This window comes from Drosophila sechellia, chromosome 2L (genome assembly GCF_004382195.2).
Source record: "Drosophila sechellia strain sech25 chromosome 2L, ASM438219v1, whole genome shotgun sequence".
Taxonomy (NCBI): domain Eukaryota; kingdom Metazoa; phylum Arthropoda; class Insecta; order Diptera; family Drosophilidae; genus Drosophila; species Drosophila sechellia.
In genome coordinates this window covers 7,854,057-7,875,207 of record NC_045949.1, presented here as the reverse complement: position 1 = coordinate 7,875,207, position 21,151 = coordinate 7,854,057, and the positions used below count along the sequence as shown (strand labels likewise).

At 42.3% G+C, this 21,151-nt stretch overlaps 7 protein-coding genes across 9 annotated transcripts; 5 read left to right on the top strand and 2 right to left on the bottom strand.

Moving 5' to 3' along the window:
* Positions 1-348: 348 nt before the first annotated feature.
* LOC6611605 (barrier-to-autointegration factor) lies at positions 349-1,020 on the bottom strand. Its single transcript, XM_002036106.2, has 2 exons — positions 794-1,020; positions 349-711 (listed from the first exon to the last, which is right to left on the bottom strand). Exons 1-2 carry the CDS (start codon positions 917-919, stop codon positions 565-567), a joined length of 273 nt encoding a protein of 90 aa, XP_002036142.1. The 5' UTR covers positions 920-1,020; the 3' UTR covers positions 349-564.
* A 525-nt stretch (positions 1,021-1,545) lies between these two features.
* LOC6611604 (inactive pancreatic lipase-related protein 1) lies at positions 1,546-3,471 on the top strand. 2 transcript variants are annotated; one of them, XM_032725805.1, is made up of 4 exons: positions 1,546-1,788; positions 2,254-2,416; positions 2,490-3,121; positions 3,188-3,471. In XM_032725805.1, the coding sequence occupies exons 1-4, from the start codon at positions 1,740-1,742 to the stop codon at positions 3,418-3,420; spliced, it is 1,077 nt and encodes a 358-aa protein (XP_032581696.1). In that variant the 5' UTR covers positions 1,546-1,739; the 3' UTR covers positions 3,421-3,471. The 2 variants fall into 2 exon arrangements, with proteins under 2 accessions (XP_032581696.1, XP_002036141.1); XM_002036105.2 differs by lacking the exon at positions 1,546-1,788 and adding an exon at positions 2,041-2,192.
* Positions 3,472-3,547: 76 nt separating this feature from the next.
* Positions 3,548-9,052, bottom strand: LOC6611603 (annulin). Of its 2 annotated transcripts, none has more exons than XM_002036104.2 (3): positions 8,626-9,052; positions 3,946-5,912; positions 3,548-3,881 (listed from the first exon to the last, which is right to left on the bottom strand). In XM_002036104.2, the coding sequence occupies exons 1-3, from the start codon at positions 8,756-8,758 to the stop codon at positions 3,657-3,659; spliced, it is 2,325 nt and encodes a 774-aa protein (XP_002036140.1). In that variant the 5' UTR covers positions 8,759-9,052; the 3' UTR covers positions 3,548-3,656. The 2 variants fall into 2 exon arrangements, with proteins under 2 accessions (XP_002036140.1, XP_032581669.1); XM_032725778.1 differs by lacking the exon at positions 8,626-9,052 and adding an exon at positions 7,412-7,750.
* Positions 9,053-10,046: 994 nt separating this feature from the next.
* On the top strand, positions 10,047-11,124 carry LOC6611602. Its single transcript, XM_002036103.2, has 4 exons — positions 10,047-10,285; positions 10,343-10,587; positions 10,644-10,817; positions 10,874-11,124. Exons 1-4 carry the CDS (start codon positions 10,088-10,090, stop codon positions 11,097-11,099), a joined length of 843 nt encoding a protein of 280 aa, XP_002036139.2. The 5' UTR covers positions 10,047-10,087; the 3' UTR covers positions 11,100-11,124.
* A 96-nt stretch (positions 11,125-11,220) lies between these two features.
* On the top strand, positions 11,221-12,317 carry LOC6611601. The gene is made up of 4 exons (XM_002036102.2): positions 11,221-11,459; positions 11,513-11,760; positions 11,822-11,992; positions 12,062-12,317. Exons 1-4 carry the CDS (start codon positions 11,256-11,258, stop codon positions 12,270-12,272), a joined length of 834 nt encoding a protein of 277 aa, XP_002036138.1. The 5' UTR covers positions 11,221-11,255; the 3' UTR covers positions 12,273-12,317.
* A 1,386-nt stretch (positions 12,318-13,703) lies between these two features.
* Positions 13,704-16,452, top strand: LOC6611600 (serine protease inhibitor 28Dc). Its single transcript, XM_002036101.2, has 2 exons — positions 13,704-14,523; positions 15,426-16,452. Exons 1-2 carry the CDS (start codon positions 13,826-13,828, stop codon positions 16,333-16,335), a joined length of 1,608 nt encoding a protein of 535 aa, XP_002036137.1. The 5' UTR covers positions 13,704-13,825; the 3' UTR covers positions 16,336-16,452.
* A 340-nt stretch (positions 16,453-16,792) lies between these two features.
* LOC6611599 (WW domain-containing oxidoreductase) lies at positions 16,793-21,125 on the top strand. The gene is made up of 6 exons (XM_002036100.2): positions 16,793-16,884; positions 16,947-17,456; positions 17,518-17,697; positions 20,449-20,578; positions 20,650-20,778; positions 20,854-21,125. Exons 1-6 carry the CDS (start codon positions 16,793-16,795, stop codon positions 21,040-21,042), a joined length of 1,230 nt encoding a protein of 409 aa, XP_002036136.1. The 3' UTR covers positions 21,043-21,125.
* The last annotated feature ends 26 nt before the right edge of the window (positions 21,126-21,151 follow it).

The window sequence follows — 21,151 nt, the reverse complement described above, 5'->3', positions numbered from 1 at the left end:
GACCATTAATTTTGATAAAACGGGGTTTTATTATAAAATATATATTTTACCGTTTACACATATTCCCCAAACAAACAGCGATTAGGATTTAAAAGGTTCTAAGTTCAGCATTATAAAAAATCATTTCCAAAAAACAAAAAGGAATATTTCAAAATCAGGCGAATTAGAAGCTAATTTCAGCGAGTCAGAAACTCCTACTCGCCAACTATAGAAAATATATAGTCGCCAACCAATCTACGCCAGATGCAGTGCTTTCTCCAGTGTTGCTTATTGTTGTCCCGAATTAAATTAATAACAATACGCATTAGGCTGCTTCGCCGGCCAGCAACAAATGTTTTACACCTACTGTACTTTTTGTAGAACAGAGATCCAAATGCAGGATCGTTTCCATGACTGTACATTTATTTAAATTACACCTTACAGCTATACATACTAACAGTGAACATGGCAAATGCTTAGCTAGCATTGCGGCCACTTTCGTTGACTGCGAATAAAAATGTTTGGCCGATGCCTTTAGCAGATTCCTTTTGATCGAATTACTCGGATGGCTTGTGTGTCCACCTCTTACAAGAACTCCTCGCACCAATCGTTGAGGCAGTTGTAGCAATCGGATGCCTGCTTGGAGCTGGCGTGGCACACCTCCTTCATCCAGTCCTTGAAGAGCTCCTCGTCCTTTTTCAGCACCAGATACTGTCCCAACACGGTGTAGGCCTAACATAGACGGAAATGATCGTTAGCACTTGGTGGGCATTGTTTATTTGCGCACATGGCGTCATCGTAGTTACACACGCACCATATCGAATCCAGCGTCTTTCAAGCGTCCACCGAGGGTTTCCCCAATTCCGGCCAGTTCCGTCACCGACTTGTTGCCCATCGGCTCCGCAACGAAGTTCCTGTGTTTCTGTGTTGTTCCCGACATGTTTGTTATTTGCTTTGCTGCTGCGCGTTGCGAAATTCCAGTGCTTAACTAGATTTCAATGGCAAAATATTCGCGGCGTTTCTGAAAATGACGCACATCCAGTGTGGCAGCAAGTGATATTTTCGAAAATGTCACAACACATCTAGATATACTAAATAATATTTGGCAATATAGCAGGCCATTTGTGTAATCTACTTAGGTCAAGTACCAGCAATATTTTACATGTAAAATGAATGCTTACATGGCTTGATGTATGGAATTGTACATGACCGTTAAAGATTTTGAATATTTATAGATTTCTGTGAATTTGAAATTTGTTATCATGTTACGGCTTTAAAGTGTTTCATTTTTATATGATTAATTTTTATGAAAAAATTACATAGCCATCGCTAAAAATCAAAATAATATTTAATCTATCTTAATATAATCTGTGTAAAATATAGAATTTTTCACAAAAACACGTATAAACATTTATTGTAATTGTTAACTAAATTACCAGAGGTATTTATCTAGCTTCTGCTGTTTCGAACATAATTTCAAATATTTTAATTGTTCCACTTTTCAATACCGGGGAAATGCACTATGGATTAGTATGCACCGCTGAACTGGGCTTAACCCAATTTAACAGCGCCACGCTTGGGACGCCCAACTGAGTTGGAATGATAACGCCAAGACCCTTCCGACCGAGGTTTCAACCTGGCCAGCAGTCCGTCCAAAACTCCAGTCTTGATTGACACCTGGCCCTCGTCTAGCTTATCGTACGCTATAAAATCCACACCCTCGAGTACCGTGGCACAGTGACGTCGACTTTGGTGCAGAGATGTTGGCGCTTTGCTGGCTTTGTGGCCTGGCCCTTAGTTGTTGGATGGGTGAGTTGGGAGTTACGGGGAAACGGATATACATATGTGGCTTTGTCTCACCTGACCGAGATTCGCGCGCAGTCTGATGCTGAGTAATTAAAGCGCTCCAGGCCACAAATTAATTGCTGGGCTGGAACCGGTTTCGAGGATTACTAATGCGTCAGCCGCCTTAATGAGCTTGGATCTGGGAAGCTGGAAGCTTGGAGCTGGGAGCTCTGATCTTTGGAATCCGGCGTCTGCTCAGTTCAAGATCGACGTTTAGCTGGTCAAGATGTCCTCGAATGCGCTGGCCTGCATCTGCAATGTGATCAATCCGTGTCGCAACGAGGTGTCCACCACATTTGTGGTGGTGCAGTGGCTCATCACCGGATTCGCTGCCCTCGCCCAAGTGGTGCGACCCGTGCTGCTGCTTTGTAAAATGGTTTCAATTCGGTTTAGCCATCCTTCTAAGCATAAGTTTCTGCTCCATTTTAGTTGGCATTCGTGGGGAGGTGGCTCTGAATCAGGAGGATTACAACAAGACGTGGATTTACATGCCCAATGGACAGGGTAAGCCCGAGGTGGCCTATCTGGTGGAACCTCCGCCCGAAAACCGCATCAATCTGCCACAGCTCATCAAGTTTGAACTTTACGGAAGGTGAGTGGTTTTTTATTTGATTTATTTTAAACCTTCAATTCCATTATCCATTTGTTTAATCCTCTTATTCCAGCGACTCCAGTTCCAGCGCCGACTTCTGGATAGATGATAATAACTTTGAGTTTCCGCAGCGCCACAAGCGAGACACCTGGCAGGAGATGGCGGAGAAATTCAATCCGGAACTGGACACCAAGATACTCGTTCACGGCTGGAAGTCCAGCACCATGAGCAATTCGATTCAATCGATTCGTGGTGCCTATATCGAACGTGGCCAGGTGAACGTGTTCGCCATCAACTGGAAGGATCAGGCGGATAATATATACTATCTAACCCCGGCGCGATATACGGTGCAGGTGGGCAGGGCGGTGGCCAAGCTAATTGATCTGCTGGTGGAGGAGAAGGATGCGGATCCGAATAGGATCCATTTGATTGGCCATAGTCTGGGCGCGCACATCATGGGCTATGCTGGCTCGTACACAAAGTACAGGGTGAACCGCATCACGGGCTTGGATCCAGCTCGTCCCGCTTTCGAGGATTGCATCGGTCCGGAGAATCACTTGGACGACACGGACGCCAACTTTGTGGATGTCATACACAGCTGTGCCGGATACCTGGGATTCCGCAAGCCGATTGGTATGGTGGATTTCTATCCCAATGGCGGAGGACCACCGCAACCAGGCTGCAAGGAGCTGTCACAGATTTTCAGTGAGATTTGATAATTGGTTTTAATTTCTTTTAAGCAGAATTCTCAAATTTCTTGTCAATTTTCAGCTGGCTGCAGTCATGGACGTTCCTATGAATATTACGCGGAGTCGATTAACTCGCCCAAAGGATTTTACGGTGTTCCCTGCTCTGGACTGGATGAACTGAAGGGAAAGAATTGCACTGGCGGCAAGATCCTCATGGGTGATCCAGTTCCTCGAGAAGCTCGGGGTATATTCTTTGTGAAGACGGCCAACAAACCGAGCTACGCCTTGGGTATCGATGATGTATGGAGTAATTGAGCATACTAATAGTTTATGTTTATTATAAACATTATTAAAGTATATCCCATAAAATAAACCGTGCATTGCACATGCTATAAAATAAGTGAGTTTGTTTAGAAGCCGTGGAAAAATGTGACACTGAATCTTTGAATTTTTTATATAAAAATTGTTTACGTATTAATAGTATTATTTACAACAAATAACTTAAGAAACTAAGAAATACAAAAGGGAAACCCATTTTAACTGAGAAAATCTTAGGCTATTACATCGGTGCGCCTGCGTATGATGTTGCTGCTTCGGTGGCTTCCATTCGGCTGCAGCAGATCCTCCGGTCGTGGCTCAATCTCGTAGTGCCTATAGCCATCCACATCGTCCAGTTCCCTGGACGTGAACTTCGCCAGCATGGTGCCACGCCCCGCATAGGGCGGAGTGTACTTGAAGGTGGCAGCCGCAGTGCCACCCACTGGAATTTCAGCGATCTGTAAAAATTGTAATGTTATGTTAGTTAGTCGGAGATCCTTGAAGGAGTCAATCTGAACTCACCTTGAACTTGAGGGGCTGCTCGATGCCAGGACCCTCCACTGTGAACACACCCTTGTGCAGCGGAATGGGCAGCGGGTTCTCCAGTCGCAGAATAACGTCCAGCTCCTTCTGGGCCACAATGGCAGCCTCACCCAGCTGGAACTTAATGTCCGGCTTGCGCACCCGGAAATCATCCTGGGCATAGTAATCGTAGTCGGTGTCCTTGACCTTGGCGGCCGCGGAGATCTGGAAGGCCGCCTGCGAGGACAACTTGTCGTAGTACTCCTCGAAGATCACCTCCATGCGAACGTAGTCACTGCTCTTGGGCTCCAATTCTAGTTCGAAGCCCAGGGTCTTGACCTCCACGGCACCCACTCCCGTGTAGAGCACGGCATCGCAACTGATCTGGCCCGTGGCCATGTGCGTGCGACTCTCGCTCTTGTTGCTCACCTTCAGGACCACACTGAAGCTCTGCCCAATCTTGATGTCGTCCTTCAGCTCCATATCAAACTCAATCTCATTGAAATTGTCATTCAGATAGTATCTACTGAACGCATGTCGGGATTGCTTGAGGGCCTTGAGCATGGTGCTCCTCTCCTCCTCGGAGCGCTCGGCATGCTTGTACGTATCGGTGATGTCCTCCCTTTCCCATTTGAGTACGGCTTTCGTGCTGATGAGGTGTCCTATGGCCAGCGTATCCTTCCTGAGCAGCTTAAGCGGCTGGCTGGGTCCATTGTAGCGCCAATAAAGCTTATCCGCATTCACCTCCGCGAAGACGAAGCCACCATCGAAGGGTCGCAGGATATCACCATTTTTCACCGCCGCAACGGAAGCGGGACCCACTCGATACATATTATCGGAGGCCTCCTGCGGTGTGGCGTCCACCACCTGCCAGCCATCGAAGGTCCCGTGCTCACCCACGCCCAGGTCAGGTCGCTGCATCCAGAGCTCGTTCCACACGTGGTAGTTCCAGATCGAATCCGTGGTCTCCGCATCCAACTTCTTGTTGTTCGAGTCGATGAACACGTCCACGGTGAGTGAGGCCTGTGTATCGTGGGCGGAGGAGTAGCAAGTTATGATCCTCGACGGTATTCCCAGACTCCTGGCAATGGTGGTCAGGACACCGCTGAAATTCCAGCACTGTGCAAACTTCACCGACTTCTGAGTCTTGTGGAATTGCTGAAGAATCTCCACGGAGCCTGTCCACTTGGTGGGTGCCACGCCGCCGGAGAAGTCCTCCGACCAGTTGCCCAGCAGAACACCGTCATCATCCACCGAGTTCACCAGTGCGGACAAGGCGCGAGCAACTCTCACGGGATCGCCTCTGTAGGCCGGCGGTATCCTGCCCACCGTACCCAATACCTTCAGGCTGCACTCGAGCACATGCCGTTCGAATTGACCGATTTTCCAAACCGATGGACGCAATCTGTTGTACGATCCTCTCCAGATGAGTGTGGTATCGTGCATGACGTACTCCTTGCGCTGGTCACGATCCTCCAGATACACCTGATCATCCGGACACCATGGATTGAAGAGTACATAGATGGGCAGCGGCAGGGGATAGCTTCTCGATCCATCTCCCAGCAGCTTCGTGTCGATGTCCAGTTTCCATTCCGTTACGGGACAGGTGGATGGAGGCTTGATCAGCACGGTGAGCGTTTGACCCTCATGCGATTCGATGCCGGCTCCCCATTCCAAAGTGTCGCCCAGATAATCGATGCCATCGTGCGGCACCAGGGCATTGAGTGTTCCATGTCCGGGACTCGGCTTGGTGTCATCCGCCACGGTGAAAATGAAGCTGATGGCATCCTTGCTGGGACTGTAGTCCCGATTGAAGTGGATCTTCAGACGGAAGGGTTCTCCTCGCCGCACGACCAGTGCTTCCTTGGCAGCCGCCGCATAGAAGTGACTCGTGTGGTGCTCATCGTGGTTGTCCTCCAGGCACAGATCGACCTTCAACACGCCCAATACTGCTGAGCTGGCGCCATCTGTTGGTGAAATTGACAAAACTTGAGTTAGACTTGACTGATTTCCGAGTATTTTCTTTGTGAGTAATACAAGTAATAAGTATTTTCGGCAGGGTCTGAATAAAATCTGTCATCAATTAGTTCCCGATTTCGAAGGATATTTTTTCGTTGATTTTTTCACTGTGGCAGCCGATGATCTCATACAGCAAATGTGCTGCTAGTTGTATTCCCCAAAGCTGCAGCATCAAATTGACTAATCGCCTTTAGCCATAAACATAACAAACTTGTGCCACAATGGCAAAAAGATCAATGCCAAGCCAATTAATTTTCGTAGTGGACAATAAAAGCGACACCAACGCACCAGAACCAACAGAAAATTTAAATAATATATGAAAACTAAATAAAGAAAAAATACTTTCATTACCCTACCATGAAATAAAACAAAAATAATAAAAATAAAAAGTTATGGATGAAAGTGAAAAGAGGGTCTTTCTGGTTAATTAGATCAGATTAGAAAACCATACTTTTTATAAAAATGACTTTTAGTTTTTTTTTTGTAACAGATTGCTTTTTCGAAAGGGAGCATAAAGTATTTAATGAATGAAATTCAATTTACTGAGGTCACTGAGGGTCGCATTGCTGGAAATAAAAATAGATCTCTTCGATTTTTCCCTCGTTCATTTAGCATTTTTAGAGTAAGCTCTTTAAGTGATAAAGCATCAAACTTAAATCGATTTTACTTGCAATTATGATTTATGGGGGCATTTGTTTCCACATGGCTGATTTGATCACCTTGTTCGGCACTTTTCATCTTCAATCAAACGTAAAAATAGAAAATCTTCTCAAATATCACATTTCCAATTGCAATATGCACATATGCAAATAAAACGATCAATTCAAATATTTGCTTGCCTATTGAATGTATTTAGTTTTGTTTAAGCATATTTGTTTGGCTATGTGTGATTTTTGCAAAATATTGTATAGTCGAACCGTCAAAACGTGTCAAATCGCCCAAAATGCAAATTGAAAACGGAAATAGAAATATAAATACGCAAAACAAAAGCAAACCAAATGAAGTCATAGATCAACAATAAAATCAATTAGGTAATATTATTAAAAATTTCAATGATAAGGGCAAATAGAGTTCAAACAACATGAGTAATACATGCAGATTGTTATAAATGATTTAAGCCTTGCTTTAATTATATGTTTTGATCAATAAATTTATAAATGAAATCTAGTTGAATGAAGTCATCTTCAATTGAAGTCGAATAATTTCAAATAAATGGCATTAATATATATATATATTTTCTATGGGAAACCCTTTTGAACTCGCTGAACAACCTAAACAAGAATTTCAAACAAATAACATAACCGGAAAAAATGAAGTCACAGACCGAAAAAAACAACTACCAACTCAATTAAAATTCCATTTTAATGACTCACAAACATTTCTAGATTTTGACACACTTTAAGGATTATTAAAATACATATATAATTTTATGTAATTTTTGATGTACCTTCAAGATCTGCCAATGGTCGTGTGTTGCGAAAAGGATTCACTCTTCGTGGCTGAGAATTTGGCCACCATCGCTGCAGCCAACTGGGCGTATAATTCCGATACCAATAACTCATCTGGCTTATTTTGGCTTTCTGGCCAATACGATGGTTTCTTAATGAAAGAAAACCGCTCTAAGCCGCAATTTATGTGTTACGGTTAACAAGAGGTGGGTCTACACCGGTAATAGCCACTAAAGAAGAATCAAACTAACGGAAACTGCGCTCTATAAGATAGTGTATCTATCGGATGCGCCCGAAAGATCTTCCGATGTGAACAGCGTGACGCTTTGAACTTAACTGATCGCAAATTGGCTTGGCCATAAGTTTCAGTTTCGTGTGTGGCTCTCAACAATAACAATTCTCTAGGTATTTCTCTGTCTCTCTGCCTCTCTGAGTTCTCGTGGCTTATTATTAATTATAGACGGGAAGCTGAGCTTCGGGCCAACTGCGATGGACCCGTTGTGGCCAAGAGACTGTGCGCTGTTTTGACCAGCAACTGCGTCATCGTTCATTGGCAACATCTTGATCAAAATGGTCATTAAGTGAGCATAGAGTGCTCTCCAGCAAAAGCCAACATCAATTTTCATTTGCGCTTAATTATTCATCATTTCGTTGGCTGTTTATCATCAGTTATTGTTTAAATATCACATTTTTGGCGCTACTAACTGCTGTGTAAGCTATCTGCCAATCAACAGGTGCGCTGCTTCATGCTTAGTTTATTTTAATTTAATTTTCGAAATTGCAGGTATGAAATAAGCGATTCAGGGGAGAAAAAACTACACCGTGGGCAGCGAGTCTATGAGTGTCTAACACCCACGGCTACAAAATTTGCATTCATAAAAGGCAAATGACTAGAGAACAAATGCATAATTGTTTGGATCGGTACCATACACTACAAAGTAAATCAATTTTCGACTTTGGTAAGCGGAAAGCAAAGATAAAATCAAATTTAACGGCCTTAAAACATGTAGTAAAACAATTTGAGAATTAATCAATTTCTCTAATCAAATTAAATCTCTGATTTCGAGGACTCAGAATACATAAAGCTACCTTCTTATATAAAATTAAAATGCCAATTTGTTGTTTGAAGTATACAAATTGTTTGTATGCTATGTAGTATATTGTCGAATTAGTAAGATGTAATGTTTTTATCAATTTGGTGATTGAAACCAACCTGTTTTGTCGCCTTGTGGTGTGCCCGTAAAATAGTTGGCATTGCGTATACGCAGCGTTGGCTCCTCGTTGTCCTTAGATGTACACCACTTCCAATCGCTGCACTTTTTCGAAAACGATAGTTTTTGACCCATGTTTCAAGTCGAACTACACACCCAGTTATTTTTCAAGTGCGGGCGTATTCTGGCTTTATCTATTGGGCAAACCGGTTCGCCTTGGCGATGATAAGCCTTACTTTGTTGATTCTCCAATCGTTGAATTTGTGGGATTGGTATTTGAACTTCGGAATATTGGTGCTTCTCTAGAACCCAACAATTGCGCTGTCCGCAATTAACTGGCGTGTCATTTTTGGTTAAACTGCCCGCGCGGAATGCAAAATCGAGGCAGTTTAAACTGTAACAGCTGCGATCACGTCATCGCCGTCGATGGAGGTGATTCGAATCGGTCTATTAAGCTCCAACATTCGAATGATACTGAATACCGAATCGATCGGTCGTCTTCTCCCAACTATTCACATTTTACATACCCATATGCCATGTGCCTCTGGTGGGTCAACGGTGTCACTTAGTTGATGGCCTCGGGTGTCCAAAAAGCAGAGATGCGTGTGTAAATTTATCAGCTTTACAGAATGAGTTGTAGTTGAATCATTCAGGATTGACTTTGATTGCTACTAGTTGAGGACTATCTTAGTTAACTAATTAGTTTGTGTCCCCATGACTGTGCTAAGGGGGCGTGGTTGGGCTTAAATCTTTGTCAGTTCTGTCAACGCAAAATTTAACTGCAGTGTTTTGCGTAATGGTTATTTCCTGGGAAGATACACTCAGAGAAATAAACAGTTTATGTTCCTTCGTTGTAACCTTCGCAAGGTAATACAAAATTTATTGCATTTCTGATAGAGTTTTTAGGTAAGCTAAATTTAAATAAATATATTTTTGCGACATTTTCCGATAAAATAAGCAGTAAATATTTTCGTTAAGTTTTCCAAAAAATAGTAAAAATAGTTTTATTAAAAATTATTATAATAGCATTAGCTGGTAAGGATGGTATATATCAGTTTTAATTCATTATATAATTAATTTTTTTCACGAATGTTTTCTTTTTATCGAAATACAACCTGAATAAGGCAATAAGCTATACAATGACCCCAAAATATAATAAAATACAAAAAAATGATAAGCAATTATTTTTAAAAATTTTGAATATCGATAAAAGCTTAAACAGAATTTCTACACTTGGCGATCAGTCAATCAGAACGCAAAAATGAGTATAAAAGCTGTCAAAACACGTTTATATGAGAAGGTGTCTACAAAAGAGCACAAGAACATTTGTGACGTCAGCGGATGAACTAAGAGAACGCAAGAGAAGGAGATTATTATAAATACAATAAGAACTCAGTAAAAATTGTTGTGTTTGTGAAAAGGTAAACATCAGTATCATTTTTCTCTGCCTCAGCAACAATTGAAATGGAAATGGAACCTAAACTAATAGAAAAATATCAGTGGCCAGAGCTCAGAGATTTGTACGCGAATGATAGAACTAATCTCACGGGATTCGACTTAATCGAGTACTTTTTAAATTACATACCCTTATCCACAACCGAGTCCATAAAGATATTTACAACCGATAAAGATTGGACAACACGTGGCAGTTATATACTAATTGTAAGCACATATATAGCTAGCTACATTAAATATGTGAACTTTATATATGCATTTCAGCATTATTTGGAGAACAAGGCCTATATTTATTTCAATACCATTGAGGGATCCCTAGAAGATCTTGGAAACTTGTTGTTCTCTCTAAATCTGAAAGTGTTCCATTTGATTTGTGGCTATGAAGAAAGATTCAAACCACTAGTTGAGGCATATTGGCTGAATATGGGCCAAAATTTGCTTAATCTTGAACACCAGGGCGCTATTGTTTACCATCTGCCAAGCTCCGTAATTCCCAGTTGGAAACCAAGGTGAAGTAAATTAAAAATATTAAGTAAAAGCTATTTACCAATTACTAACCCTTTAGTTTAAGCACCTCCTGCAAAGTTGCTTATCTCACATCGAATCATGCCGAATTGGTCGACAGACATTGGGCTTATCGATCAGCTGATTCTATGACTATGATAAGGGGATTTATGGAGAACAATCTAGCTGCTGGTGTTTTTAATATCCAAGGAGAACCCTTAGCCTGGTGCCTAAGGTGAGAAAAGAAGATCTGATATCTGATGATGTCCTGAAACAATCTGTATTTGCTAGATCTCCTCATGGTAGTTTGAGCAACCTACACGTTTTATCCTCACATCGTCGAATGGGATTGGGTTCCTTGGCAGTGCGCTTTATGGCTCATGAAATCAAGTTGAAGGGCTCAGAAGTTCTGGCCACAGTTGTTCCCGAAAACGAGGGTTCGCAAAAAATGTTCGAGAAACTCGGGTTCAAGTCCATCAACCAACTCTATTGGGCAGTGATACCCTGCACTTTATAAATAAACAATAAATAGAGACTTCAAACGTCTACTTTTGTAATGAGCTTCAATTTACTTCTTGCTCTCTTTGTAGTTCAAAACTTTTCTCTTATCTCATTTTGTGTTTTTTTTTTAAGTTTAGTCTGCGTTCAGCTTTTGTTGCGAAAGGTTGTCGTCATGTCGACGGAGGATTCGTTGGTTGAAATTCCACGCGGCGATTGGACTAAACTGCGAGATTTGTATGTGGCCAGAGATACGGATCCCCAAGGCTATCCGTGCATAAATAATTACATTAAGTGGGTGGAGATAGACCCGCAACTGAAGGTCACTTTCCTCTCGTTGAATGGCGACTGGCAGAGCGATGGAACCTTTGTGCTAACCGTAAGACATGCGATGTGAAATGCAAAAGTGCGATGAATGTTGTCTAATCTCAGTTAGGTTCGGATACTCATTTGAACCACATTTACTTCAACACACTGAGCGAAAACTTGGATCGAGTGACGAAAGCGTTAGAATGCCTCAAGTCCTTTGAGAATGAATACGTTTTCTTCGGCTTTTGTTCGCGATTGAAGCCTGTGGTGGAGCATATTGGCAACAAGTATTATGCCAACAAGAAGCTGCACATTGTGGAGACCGTTTGGTACGCGGCCAGCAAAGAACTCGTAGATACATTTACCATTCAGTGAGTTTGTACTTTATATACTCTTTAACTCCCAATGAAATAAATAATTCCAATAATTCAGGCTTCCTGCGGGCATAACTCTACAGCACTTGATCCTCGAAGATGCCGAAACCATCAACGAAATCTGGCCACATAATGGACCCGGCACCATTGACTTTGTGAGAAGTTTAATTAAATATAATATTAATGTGGGAGCTTATGACAAAGGAAATTTGGTTGCCTGGTGTCTGCGGTAAGCCATTGAAATGTACATATAAATGTTTATATAAAAACTTATTAATTAATTAACTTTCCCGTTTAGATTGCCAATTGGATCCTTGGGTCTGCTGCAGGTTCTGGAGTCACATAAACGCCTGGGTCTCGGCAGCTTGCTGGTGAAGTCGATGGCTAAGAAGATTTCTGCAGCTGGAGATCAGGTTTTGGCGCCAGTAGTAACGAAGAACACCCCCTCGAGGAGCATGTTCGAGAAACTGGGTTTCCGTGCCATAGACATTACATATTGGGCTGACTAGCAAACAAACAAATATTCTTATTAAAATAAATATAGCTGAACAAAGGATTGGTTTTTTAATAATAAAGAAGAGTGAATAATCAACATAATTTGAAGTCATTATAGGGAGCTATTCGATTACTAGTATTTTATGGTGTAAGCAAGTTTTTTAAAACTCATTAAATTATAAGAATTTTTAAAAATTTACCTTTTTCGTTTGTACTATTAATAATTACTAATTTATAACGAGAGTGACGCCCACAATCGCGTGACATTCATTATTCATTTCTTACTTTGTAAGTTGATCAGCTTATTCAATAATAGCTGACCACCCACGAAGCTTGAATTAAATTGAAATGAGTTGTAATGTAAATAAAATATAATATATTGGATAATATCATATTTAACTTTGAATTTGTACCGGAAGTTGGTGTAATTAAATCGGCCCTTTTAATATAAAACGATATAATCTCGAAATGTTAATGATTTCAAAGGAAGTTATTTACCTTTCCTTTGCACCTCAAAAACATAGTCACGTTTCATTTTTAATATTTTTTATAACGAAACGTGTGATAAAATCTATATTTGTTTTTAAGTTGTCAATTTAAATTTACTGATGATATTTACTTTAATGATCGAAGGTTTTTATTACGTCCAATTTACCATAAACTGAAGCTAAAACTAACTAACTTAGAGTTAATAACTTACATAATAGATAAAAAACTTACACAACTACCTTTAACTATTTTTGGTAACTGGCATTACAGAAGCAAAATTAATCATCGAATCTGAAATCCCTCATAAAGCAGGTAACGCTTACATTTAATTTACGACGGGCTCGTACGACGGCATTATCTATTGCCAATAAAACCCATGTCATATCTGTTTAGTTCTTATGGCCCACCATCGTGCTCATCTTATCCTAGTGCCGGGAAATCCCACGACTCCATCACCGTGTCAATGTGCCGCGAACTTTCCAATGACAAGACCGAGAATACGCACCTAACATAATGTCTATAGTATATAGCTAATAAATATTTAAACTATTTACTCACCGGTTGCGAGAGAATATCAGTATGCACGTCACGGGTTTGAGATACATACGTACCTACATAGATACAAATGGACGGAGAGAGGGCTGCCATGGATTTCCGCAACAAAGTTCGCAGAATGCTGATATGGATGGGGGGCAGTACACGAGTACGTGAGAAAGTACCGATCGATGAAGATCAATAACAAGTGCAGACATGGGTCAGCCATGTAAACAAAGCCGGGGTATAACCAGTGACTCGTCGACGAAAGCTCGCCAAGATCCAAGCTCCAAGATCCGAGATCAGCTGGGGATGCAGAGCGCGAGAGACCGGGACTTGAAGGAGCGTTTTTGCTTGATAACGAGTTTCCGATTCCAGTTTTATAAAGATGCGCGCTCAGCGCCAACAATTCAGTCTGGCTTTAACAACTCGCACAGCCACATCGCGCTTGCCTCTAAAAAATACTATATATATATATATGCATATATACATATATATATAAAGTTCGTTCTGTGTTCGAGATTAACAAAAAAAAACTTACAAAATGTGGTGCTCACTTTTGGCACTTTTGCTCGTGAGTGCGGTGTGCTGTGAATCGGATCTCTTTCGTGATGACCTGAGGACCCCGGAAACGATGGCCTACATCAAGGAACTGATGCAGCAGCGGCAGCAGATGCAACAGAAGGCGCAGCAGCACATTCAGGCGATACCGCCTGTGGCGCCCCTCCAATCGCCCGGCCTTGTGAACGGCCTTGGCAGCCAGAATGACCCTGCGTTGAATCGCATATCAGGTGCTACGGTGAAACAACCGCTTCCGGCTGCCTACTCCACCGGCTATGTGGATCTGGCCACCTCCGATCGGATTGCGAGCAGGGTGCTGAACTTTGCCAACATTCTGGGCCAGCACTTGGTCAGCGGGAAAACCCAGATATACTCCCCCCTGAGCATTGTACACTCGCTGGCTCTGCTGCTCCTGGGCGCCAAGGGTCGCAGTTACGAGGAGTTGTCCTCGGTCTTCGCTATTCCGGACACGTCCAGGCTGCACGAACAGTTTGGCCTGATGCTGCAGGATCTGCAACAGCCCACCAGGGAGGCAGTCTCCGCAGGACGACCGCTGACCAACTGGCGGGCGAGCAGCGCGATGAGATCCAATCGACGGGCCCAGCGACCCGGTGCTCATGAGGTGCACCTGGCCAATGGACTGTTCACACAGACCGGCTACTCACTCAACCCCGACTACAGGTGAGCCGAGCTGCGGATAATTATTCGGCTGCAAACTGGAACTATAGCGATATCTGGTTGGGAATGGGTGCTGGGAAATGCCAGGCGATTAGCGATCGCCTTGAGGTTTTACACTGTGAAAAATTTAAGGCCACAGGGGCAAAAGTGGGCTCCTTTTCTGAATGACAAGTAAGGGAAACAGGTTCATTGTACCAGCAGAATGATCTCACCCATTATCACCAAGCATTTGGAGTCTCTTGAAGGTGGTGCTCCAAAAGGAAATATTTATATTATATATTTGAAGAACATGTACAAATCGAAATGTTAAGAATATGACAAAGTTCAAATTAGCTACAACATGGCAAATATAATTTTCTGTGTAGAAATGAGCGTATGATTTTTAAAGCCCAAGCTTTCATTGAGAAATATATATGTACATACGTATAAAGTTTAGAATATAAATGGGAACCATTGACAAACAAATTTAGTAAGAACTTTTTAGTAGGATTGTTTTTATGTGGAGAACTTGAATAAAAATCACTTGACTTGTTATCAGCTAATCAAATATTAAATTAGGAACCTTAGGTCAAATAGGAGGTTCAATGAAATGCCAAAATTATTGCAATAAAAAGCACTGATAAGAATGGATTAACTTTAAATCGTTTTAGCATCTAAAAAAAATTATATTTCTGCGAAACATAACTAAGACATTTATTTATTCTTGAATTAGAGCTTATCAAACATTGCAAAATAGCGGAAAAAAACTACTTTCCCTAATTTTTATTTAGCTCACCAGATATTGAAATTCCAACCCATCCCCAGTGCCCAATAATATCGCTCCACTTTGCACAACGTTGTTGGCATACTAATAGCTGCGCCTTGTTGATTTATTACTCATGAGCTCCACTTTTGCGCAATTCCAGACGGGTGATCGCCGAGGTCTACGCCTCGGAGCTGGAGGTTCAGGATTTCGAGGGCAGTCCAGCCACAGCACGATACAACATCAATGCCTGGGTGGCGAAGCACACAAAGAATCACGTCGAGAACATCATCGCCAGCGATATTCCGCAGAGCACCAGGATGATTCTGGCCAACGCATTGTACTTCAAGGCATTCTGGGAAACGGACTTTATAGAATCGGCCACGCGACTTGATAACTTCTATCCCAATGGCGAGGGAACGGAGCCGGTGATCAGGGTGCAGATGATGGCCACCGGGGGTGCGTATCCGTACCACGAGGATCACGAGCTGGGCTGCAAGATTATTGGACTGCCGTATAGGGGAAATCTGAGCACCATGTACATCATCCAGCCGTTTAAGTCCTCGGTGAGGGAGCTAATGGCACTGCAGAAACTTTTGACGGCGGATAAGATCGAGGACATGATCAGACGAATGTACAGACGGGCAGCCCTGGTGGCATTCCCAAAGATGCATCTCACGGAGTCGGTGAACTTGAAGACAGTCATGCAGCGAATGGGCCTGGGCGGCATCTTTAGCACGGTGCAGAATGATCTCTCGCTGATCGCCACCAACGAGGTCACGAGAACGAATGCGCTGGGCGGCAACAGCCTGCAGAATCTGGAGGCACAGCGCAGAGCCGGAACGGGTGGAGCTCGCTCCGATCTGGTGGTGGATGACATTGTCCACAAAGTGGACTTCACCGTCAACGAGCAGGGCACGGAGGCGGCGGCGTCTTCGGTCACATACCTTAAGAAATCCGGTCCCGATGTCCTCTTCCGCGGAGACACACCATTCATGGTCCTTGTGCGCCACGATCCCACGAAACTGGTGCTCTTCTATGGCCTTATAAATGAGCCCCCAGCGGCTGCTTAGTTTCTAGGATCAGAAGTTATTTAGCTTTAGCACCTAAGTTCGTTGACTTTATAGTTAGGAAACTAATAAATCATTCACAATGGTGAAAAATAAATTAAAACGTAGATTATGAAAATATTTATTGGTTTTTGTTACTGTTGAATGTTTTCACATTATCCGTACCGCAGGCAGATTAAACCATGCTCGCAAGTAAGTATCTATCTATATGTATCTATATATCATTGAAATTTTAAAAACAACCGCCAATCAACCGGTTGCGATTAAAAGCTCTGTTAAATTGAGAAGCTGTTTATTAACGGGTAACATGCTTCGTTTAACGGCACAGCTGTTCATTTAGTCGGCAGTTATCGGTTAAGCCGCATGTTATCGATATCTTCAATTATTTTGTATTCTTTTTTGCAAAAAAAAAGGTGTATACTTCACAATCAACGCTTAAAAAAGTTTAACTTGGTCCGGAATGATAGCCCTACCCGACACAGATAGCGAGGATGAGCTGCCACCCGGCTGGGAGGAGCGTGCCACCGATGACGGCACCGTTTGCTATGTGAAGTAAGCTAAAAGTCCAGTGGAGTCGTAAACAATGGCTGATAACTTTTAATTGCACCGTTTAGCCAGCAGGGAAAAACATCACAGTGGACACACCCACGTACGGGTCACTCCAAACGGATCACGGGCGAATTACCCTTGGGCTGGGAGAAGTACTACGATGAGCAGGGAAAGCGTTTCATGTTCCTCAACAAGGAGACGCAGCAACGAACGAATGTGGATCCCCGCTTGGCATTCGCCGTGGAGGAGCCCACACAGAATGTGGCCCAGGTGCGTCAGCGATTTGACTCCTGTTCGACGGCCCTGCAGGTGCTGCACGGCAAGGATTTGCACGGACGCACCGCGCTGATTACGGGCGCCAATTGTGGCATTGGCTATGAGACCGCTCGTTCGCTGGCCCATCACGGCTGTGAGATCATCTTCGCCTGCCGGAACAGATCCTCCACAGAGGCTGCCATCGAAAGGATTGCCCAGGAGCGACCTGCAGCCCGTTCCCGCTGTCGATTCGCCGCTCTTGATTTGAGCTCTTTGCGTTCAGTGCAGCGATTTGTGGAAGAAATCAAGCAGAGCGTTAGGTAAGTAGCATAGCTTCCAAATTCCAATATTGTTTAATTAAAGATTATAATTATTTTGCAGCCACATTGATTATCTCATCCTTAATGCCGGAGTATTCGCACTGCCCTACACGAAGACCGTGGATGGTCTGGAAACCACATTCCAGGTCTCGCACCTGTCGCATTTCTACCTCACATTGCAACTGGAGACACTGTTTGACTACAAAACACGGATCATTGTGCTGTCATCCGAGTCGCACAGGTAAGTGCGAATTTGAGCACTTTAGCACGTAATTAGGGAGGGGGAATAGTCATGCCAGTTGCGAAATCATTGATATATCTTATGGTGTATATATTCTTATGGTGTAGATAAAAGGTAACAAACTAACCGCTAGACTTAAGTTTATTATTTCGTATGATCTATAGATCAATCTTAAAAAATAAGTATCCAAAAGACAGCTTTTAAAAACGTTACACGAAACACACAAAATCAACTGGTTATATATCGCACCATCAAAAAGCGAATTAAAAAGTTATTTACAATTCGATCTTATTGTTTCTTGTATTGAATTTACTATCAGTCACTGTCTTAATAGAAAATTGTCTCTACTTAAAGTTTAATAAAATACATAAAAGCTTCAAAATATATATAATAATGTAGATAATCTAATTTTAAGCCTCTTTTCTTGAATCCTAATTACAATTCTCAATGCCAGCACTGTTAATCTTGTTTTAATAATTATTATTTTTTTGTTTTGTTTTTGGTCGCAAGCAGTTGTCATTATTGCAACCTGTTTGTGTGCAAAATGATTATTATCAAAATCACACGGGGATTTTAATTGAAACTGAATTGGGTGCATGTCACATTCTAAAAATATTTTTTTTTAAATCCATATCAATACATACATGTATTTACTTCTTTTTATTTTGTTATTTATACTAAATGTTTAAACTATCTCAATTACTTTATATTATTATATTTAATGTAGTTAATTACAGTAGCCATTTCGCATACAACACCATCAATTTCAAATGTGTGTCTGGCATTTCGAGTTGCCTTCTTTTATTTTTGCAAGTTGATTGCACTTTTATGATTCCGCATAGGGGACTTTGCACCCGGCGGTTTCTTTTTTTTTCGCACTTTGGGGCCAAACTATTCATAGACCAGACCAGAAATAAATGCATTTCGCCTCAACCATGCCGTCTAGTGTAATGTTTTCCAAAATGTTTGCTTCAGATTTGTTTGCGTAAGATGTTTTCGGTTTGCTCCGATTTCAAGGCGAAACGTAATTGAACTCAGCTTGGAATATAAATATGAGTACATATTATTCTTAGGCTTCGTTTACATATTGTGCTGCGCACTCAGAGGCAAACAAAGGGGCACATAAGTATAAACAAATACGGCGCAGCTGGGTTTTTGTATTATCAAAACCATAAACAGTGCGTATAAATTGAGCAATATGATCGAACTCACGTGCAGCTGTGAGCACAGTGGAATAGAGAGCTCTGAAAATATGATTGTGATCTTTTTAAATATATCTATAAGATAAATTAGGCAGCTCAAGTGAAATGAAGAAAGTATCTTTGCTTTTCTTTTAAAACTAAAACACATGCAGAGTACTTTCATTGTTAGATGAACTTTGAATGTTCAAAACTAGCATGCATTTAATAGATACTATGCATAATTTCCCTAATCTGCGCTAACTCGCTTAATTAGATTGATTCACTTGTGCCCGCTCGAATGGCCCACTGTGCATGCTGTCAAAGACCAAATAAATCACTGGGTGAGCGAATCTCGTGAAGAGGCACAACACCAAATCCAATTGAACTGGATGTTTGTACATATGTACATGGAGGTGGTTTTGTATCTGCTGCGTTCGTTGCTGTGCTCACGTACAACATTTTTTGGCTTCGCGTAGCATACATGACTATCTGCGAGTACTCCAAAGTGGCGCACGAGACTTTTGTTGCACGTTCGCCCGGGCGAGAAAAAGATATGAATGGTGTGGTATGGAAGTTCGACTGGTTATCACACTCAAACCTTAAAGATTACTTACAATTAGTTTTTCTTACATCAAATTGGGTTATTCATTAATGCACAGAGATAAAATATCTTTGTGGTGGAAACAAAAGAAAAAATATACCTATTTAAGATTTCCCTTTTTACAATAATGATATTTTTGCGTGGGAAAAGTTGTCCAGACATTGAACAATTATTAACAATTAAAGCAACGAGTTATTGTTTTAAAATTAAAAGCCATTCAGCTGCAATTTAACTGTCTGCAGAACTTAATTAATTTACTCAAACAAACAGGCGAAAAGAACACTTTTTAGCTTACCTGCCACAACAAGATATATAAAAAAACAGAAAAAATGGAACGCCAACGGGTTTCATTTGTCATGGATGCCATGGATACCCATACTTATAAATAACACTGAATTTGCATACATTTTGCGACGTTATATTTACATCGCCCCCAAGCCGAGCGCAGAGATATTCAATAAAATGAAAACAAATCCAAAGTCCAAAATGTGCGCGCAGATATGTGTTTGTGTATAGAAATGATTTCATGTTGCGGCATTCTTGGATTCGCAGGAAGTGTGCGACTTGCGCATGCGCTACTCCCGAAGATTCCAGGGGCTTCCCCCGGAAATTAGAGATACATAGATAGATAGATATCAGTTCGCCGGAGAGTTCACTATGCATATCCGAGGGTCCTTGTTCGATTGTGGGGCTTTGTTCCGCCGCCGGCCCCACTTGTTGATTCACGCCATTGTTCGTGGGGAGCCTTTGTGCGCCCTGCACTGCGCTGATTCTGCATCTCATTAATAAAGAGGGCTTAAAGCCGGCTATGCCAGCCGGCAATGGCAATCAAGACTCGTTTCGCGATTGTCGGCCGGCGGGGCCAAAGTCCAGTGGGTACAGTCGGACGAGGAATGTTCATGTGGGTCTCATGTACTGACAAAGAAATGCGTCGCAAATAACCTTAGTTACTTACTTGCTAACTTGCAGATTTGCCAACCTGCCCGTGGAGAATCTGGCAGTGCATCATCTTTCACCGGCGCCGGAGAAATACTGGAGCATGATGGCCTACAACAATGCCAAGCTGTGCAATGTCTTGTTCGCCCAGGAGCTGGCCCAGGTGAGTCCTCACCAAATTCGACTTAAATTGGGTCAATTAAATTCCATTTGCCAAACCTTTTCTTGTTGCAGCGCTGGAAGCAGCGAGGCATTTCTGTTTTCAGCCTGCATCCGGGCAATATGGTGTCCAGTGATCTGTCACGAAACTATTGGTTCTACCGCCTGCTCTTTGCCATAGTGCGTCCCTTCACCAAGTCGCTGGTGAGTTTGGCGAAGAGGAGAACTCTGTTTTTCCCCTAAACTTTCACTAATTGCTTTCTGTGCCCCATATGACAGCAACAAGCGGCTGCCACGAGTATCTACTGCGCGACGGCCAACGAGCTGACCGGGTTGTCTGGACTGTACTTCAACAATTGCTTCTTCTGCGAGCCCAGCAAGTTGTCCAAAAGTGCTGCACTGCAGCAGCAGCTGTGGAAGCTGAGCGAGAACCTGATTGCCGAGCTTGTGGAGCAGGAGCAACATTAGGATACTTTTTTTTAATATATTTATGCATTATGCTACCAATGATTCCATTAGGTATAAATATAAAGTTGTGTTTTTTAAATTAAGTTTATAGTTTCTGCCCAATAAGTGC

Bases quoted from the DNA above. Each gene is read 5' to 3' on its own strand.
- LOC6611605 (XM_002036106.2), bottom strand. From the start codon at position 919: ATGTCGGGAACAACACAGAAACACAGGAACTTCGTTGCGGAGCCGATG. The intron at 712-793 runs GTGCGTGTGTAA...CGTCTATGTTAG, and splicing joins AAGACGCTGGATTCGATATG to GCCTACACCGTGTTGGGACA.
- LOC6611604 (XM_002036105.2), top strand. From the start codon at position 2,051: ATGTCCTCGAATGCGCTGGCCTGCATCTGCAATGTGATCAATCCGTGT. The intron at 2,193-2,253 runs GTAAAATGGTTT...GCTCCATTTTAG, and splicing joins GCGACCCGTGCTGCTGCTTT to TTGGCATTCGTGGGGAGGTG. The intron at 2,417-2,489 runs GTGAGTGGTTTT...CTCTTATTCCAG, and splicing joins AAGTTTGAACTTTACGGAAG to CGACTCCAGTTCCAGCGCCG.
- LOC6611603 (XM_002036104.2), bottom strand. From the start codon at position 8,758: ATGGGTCAAAAACTATCGTTTTCGAAAAAGTGCAGCGATTGGAAGTGG. The intron at 5,913-8,625 runs GTTGGTTTCAAT...TTTCACCAACAG, and splicing joins ACCACAAGGCGACAAAACAG to ATGGCGCCAGCTCAGCAGTA. The intron at 3,882-3,945 runs GTGAGTTCAGAT...CAATTTTTACAG, and splicing joins AGCAGCCCCTCAAGTTCAAG to ATCGCTGAAATTCCAGTGGG.
- LOC6611602 (XM_002036103.2), top strand. From the start codon at position 10,088: ATGGAAATGGAACCTAAACTAATAGAAAAATATCAGTGGCCAGAGCTC. The intron at 10,588-10,643 runs GTGAAGTAAATT...CTAACCCTTTAG, and splicing joins ATTCCCAGTTGGAAACCAAG to TTTAAGCACCTCCTGCAAAG. The intron at 10,818-10,873 runs GTGAGAAAAGAA...TGTATTTGCTAG, and splicing joins CCCTTAGCCTGGTGCCTAAG to ATCTCCTCATGGTAGTTTGA.
- LOC6611601 (XM_002036102.2), top strand. From the start codon at position 11,256: ATGTCGACGGAGGATTCGTTGGTTGAAATTCCACGCGGCGATTGGACT. The intron at 11,460-11,512 runs GTAAGACATGCG...GTCTAATCTCAG, and splicing joins ATGGAACCTTTGTGCTAACC to TTAGGTTCGGATACTCATTT. The intron at 11,993-12,061 runs GTAAGCCATTGA...TTTCCCGTTTAG, and splicing joins TTGGTTGCCTGGTGTCTGCG to ATTGCCAATTGGATCCTTGG.
- LOC6611600 (XM_002036101.2), top strand. From the start codon at position 13,826: ATGTGGTGCTCACTTTTGGCACTTTTGCTCGTGAGTGCGGTGTGCTGT. The intron at 14,524-15,425 runs GTGAGCCGAGCT...GCGCAATTCCAG, and splicing joins TCACTCAACCCCGACTACAG to ACGGGTGATCGCCGAGGTCT.
- LOC6611599 (XM_002036100.2), top strand. From the start codon at position 16,793: ATGATAGCCCTACCCGACACAGATAGCGAGGATGAGCTGCCACCCGGC. The intron at 17,457-17,517 runs GTAAGTAGCATA...ATTATTTTGCAG, and splicing joins GAAATCAAGCAGAGCGTTAG to CCACATTGATTATCTCATCC. The intron at 17,698-20,448 runs GTAAGTGCGAAT...GCTAACTTGCAG, and splicing joins CTGTCATCCGAGTCGCACAG to ATTTGCCAACCTGCCCGTGG.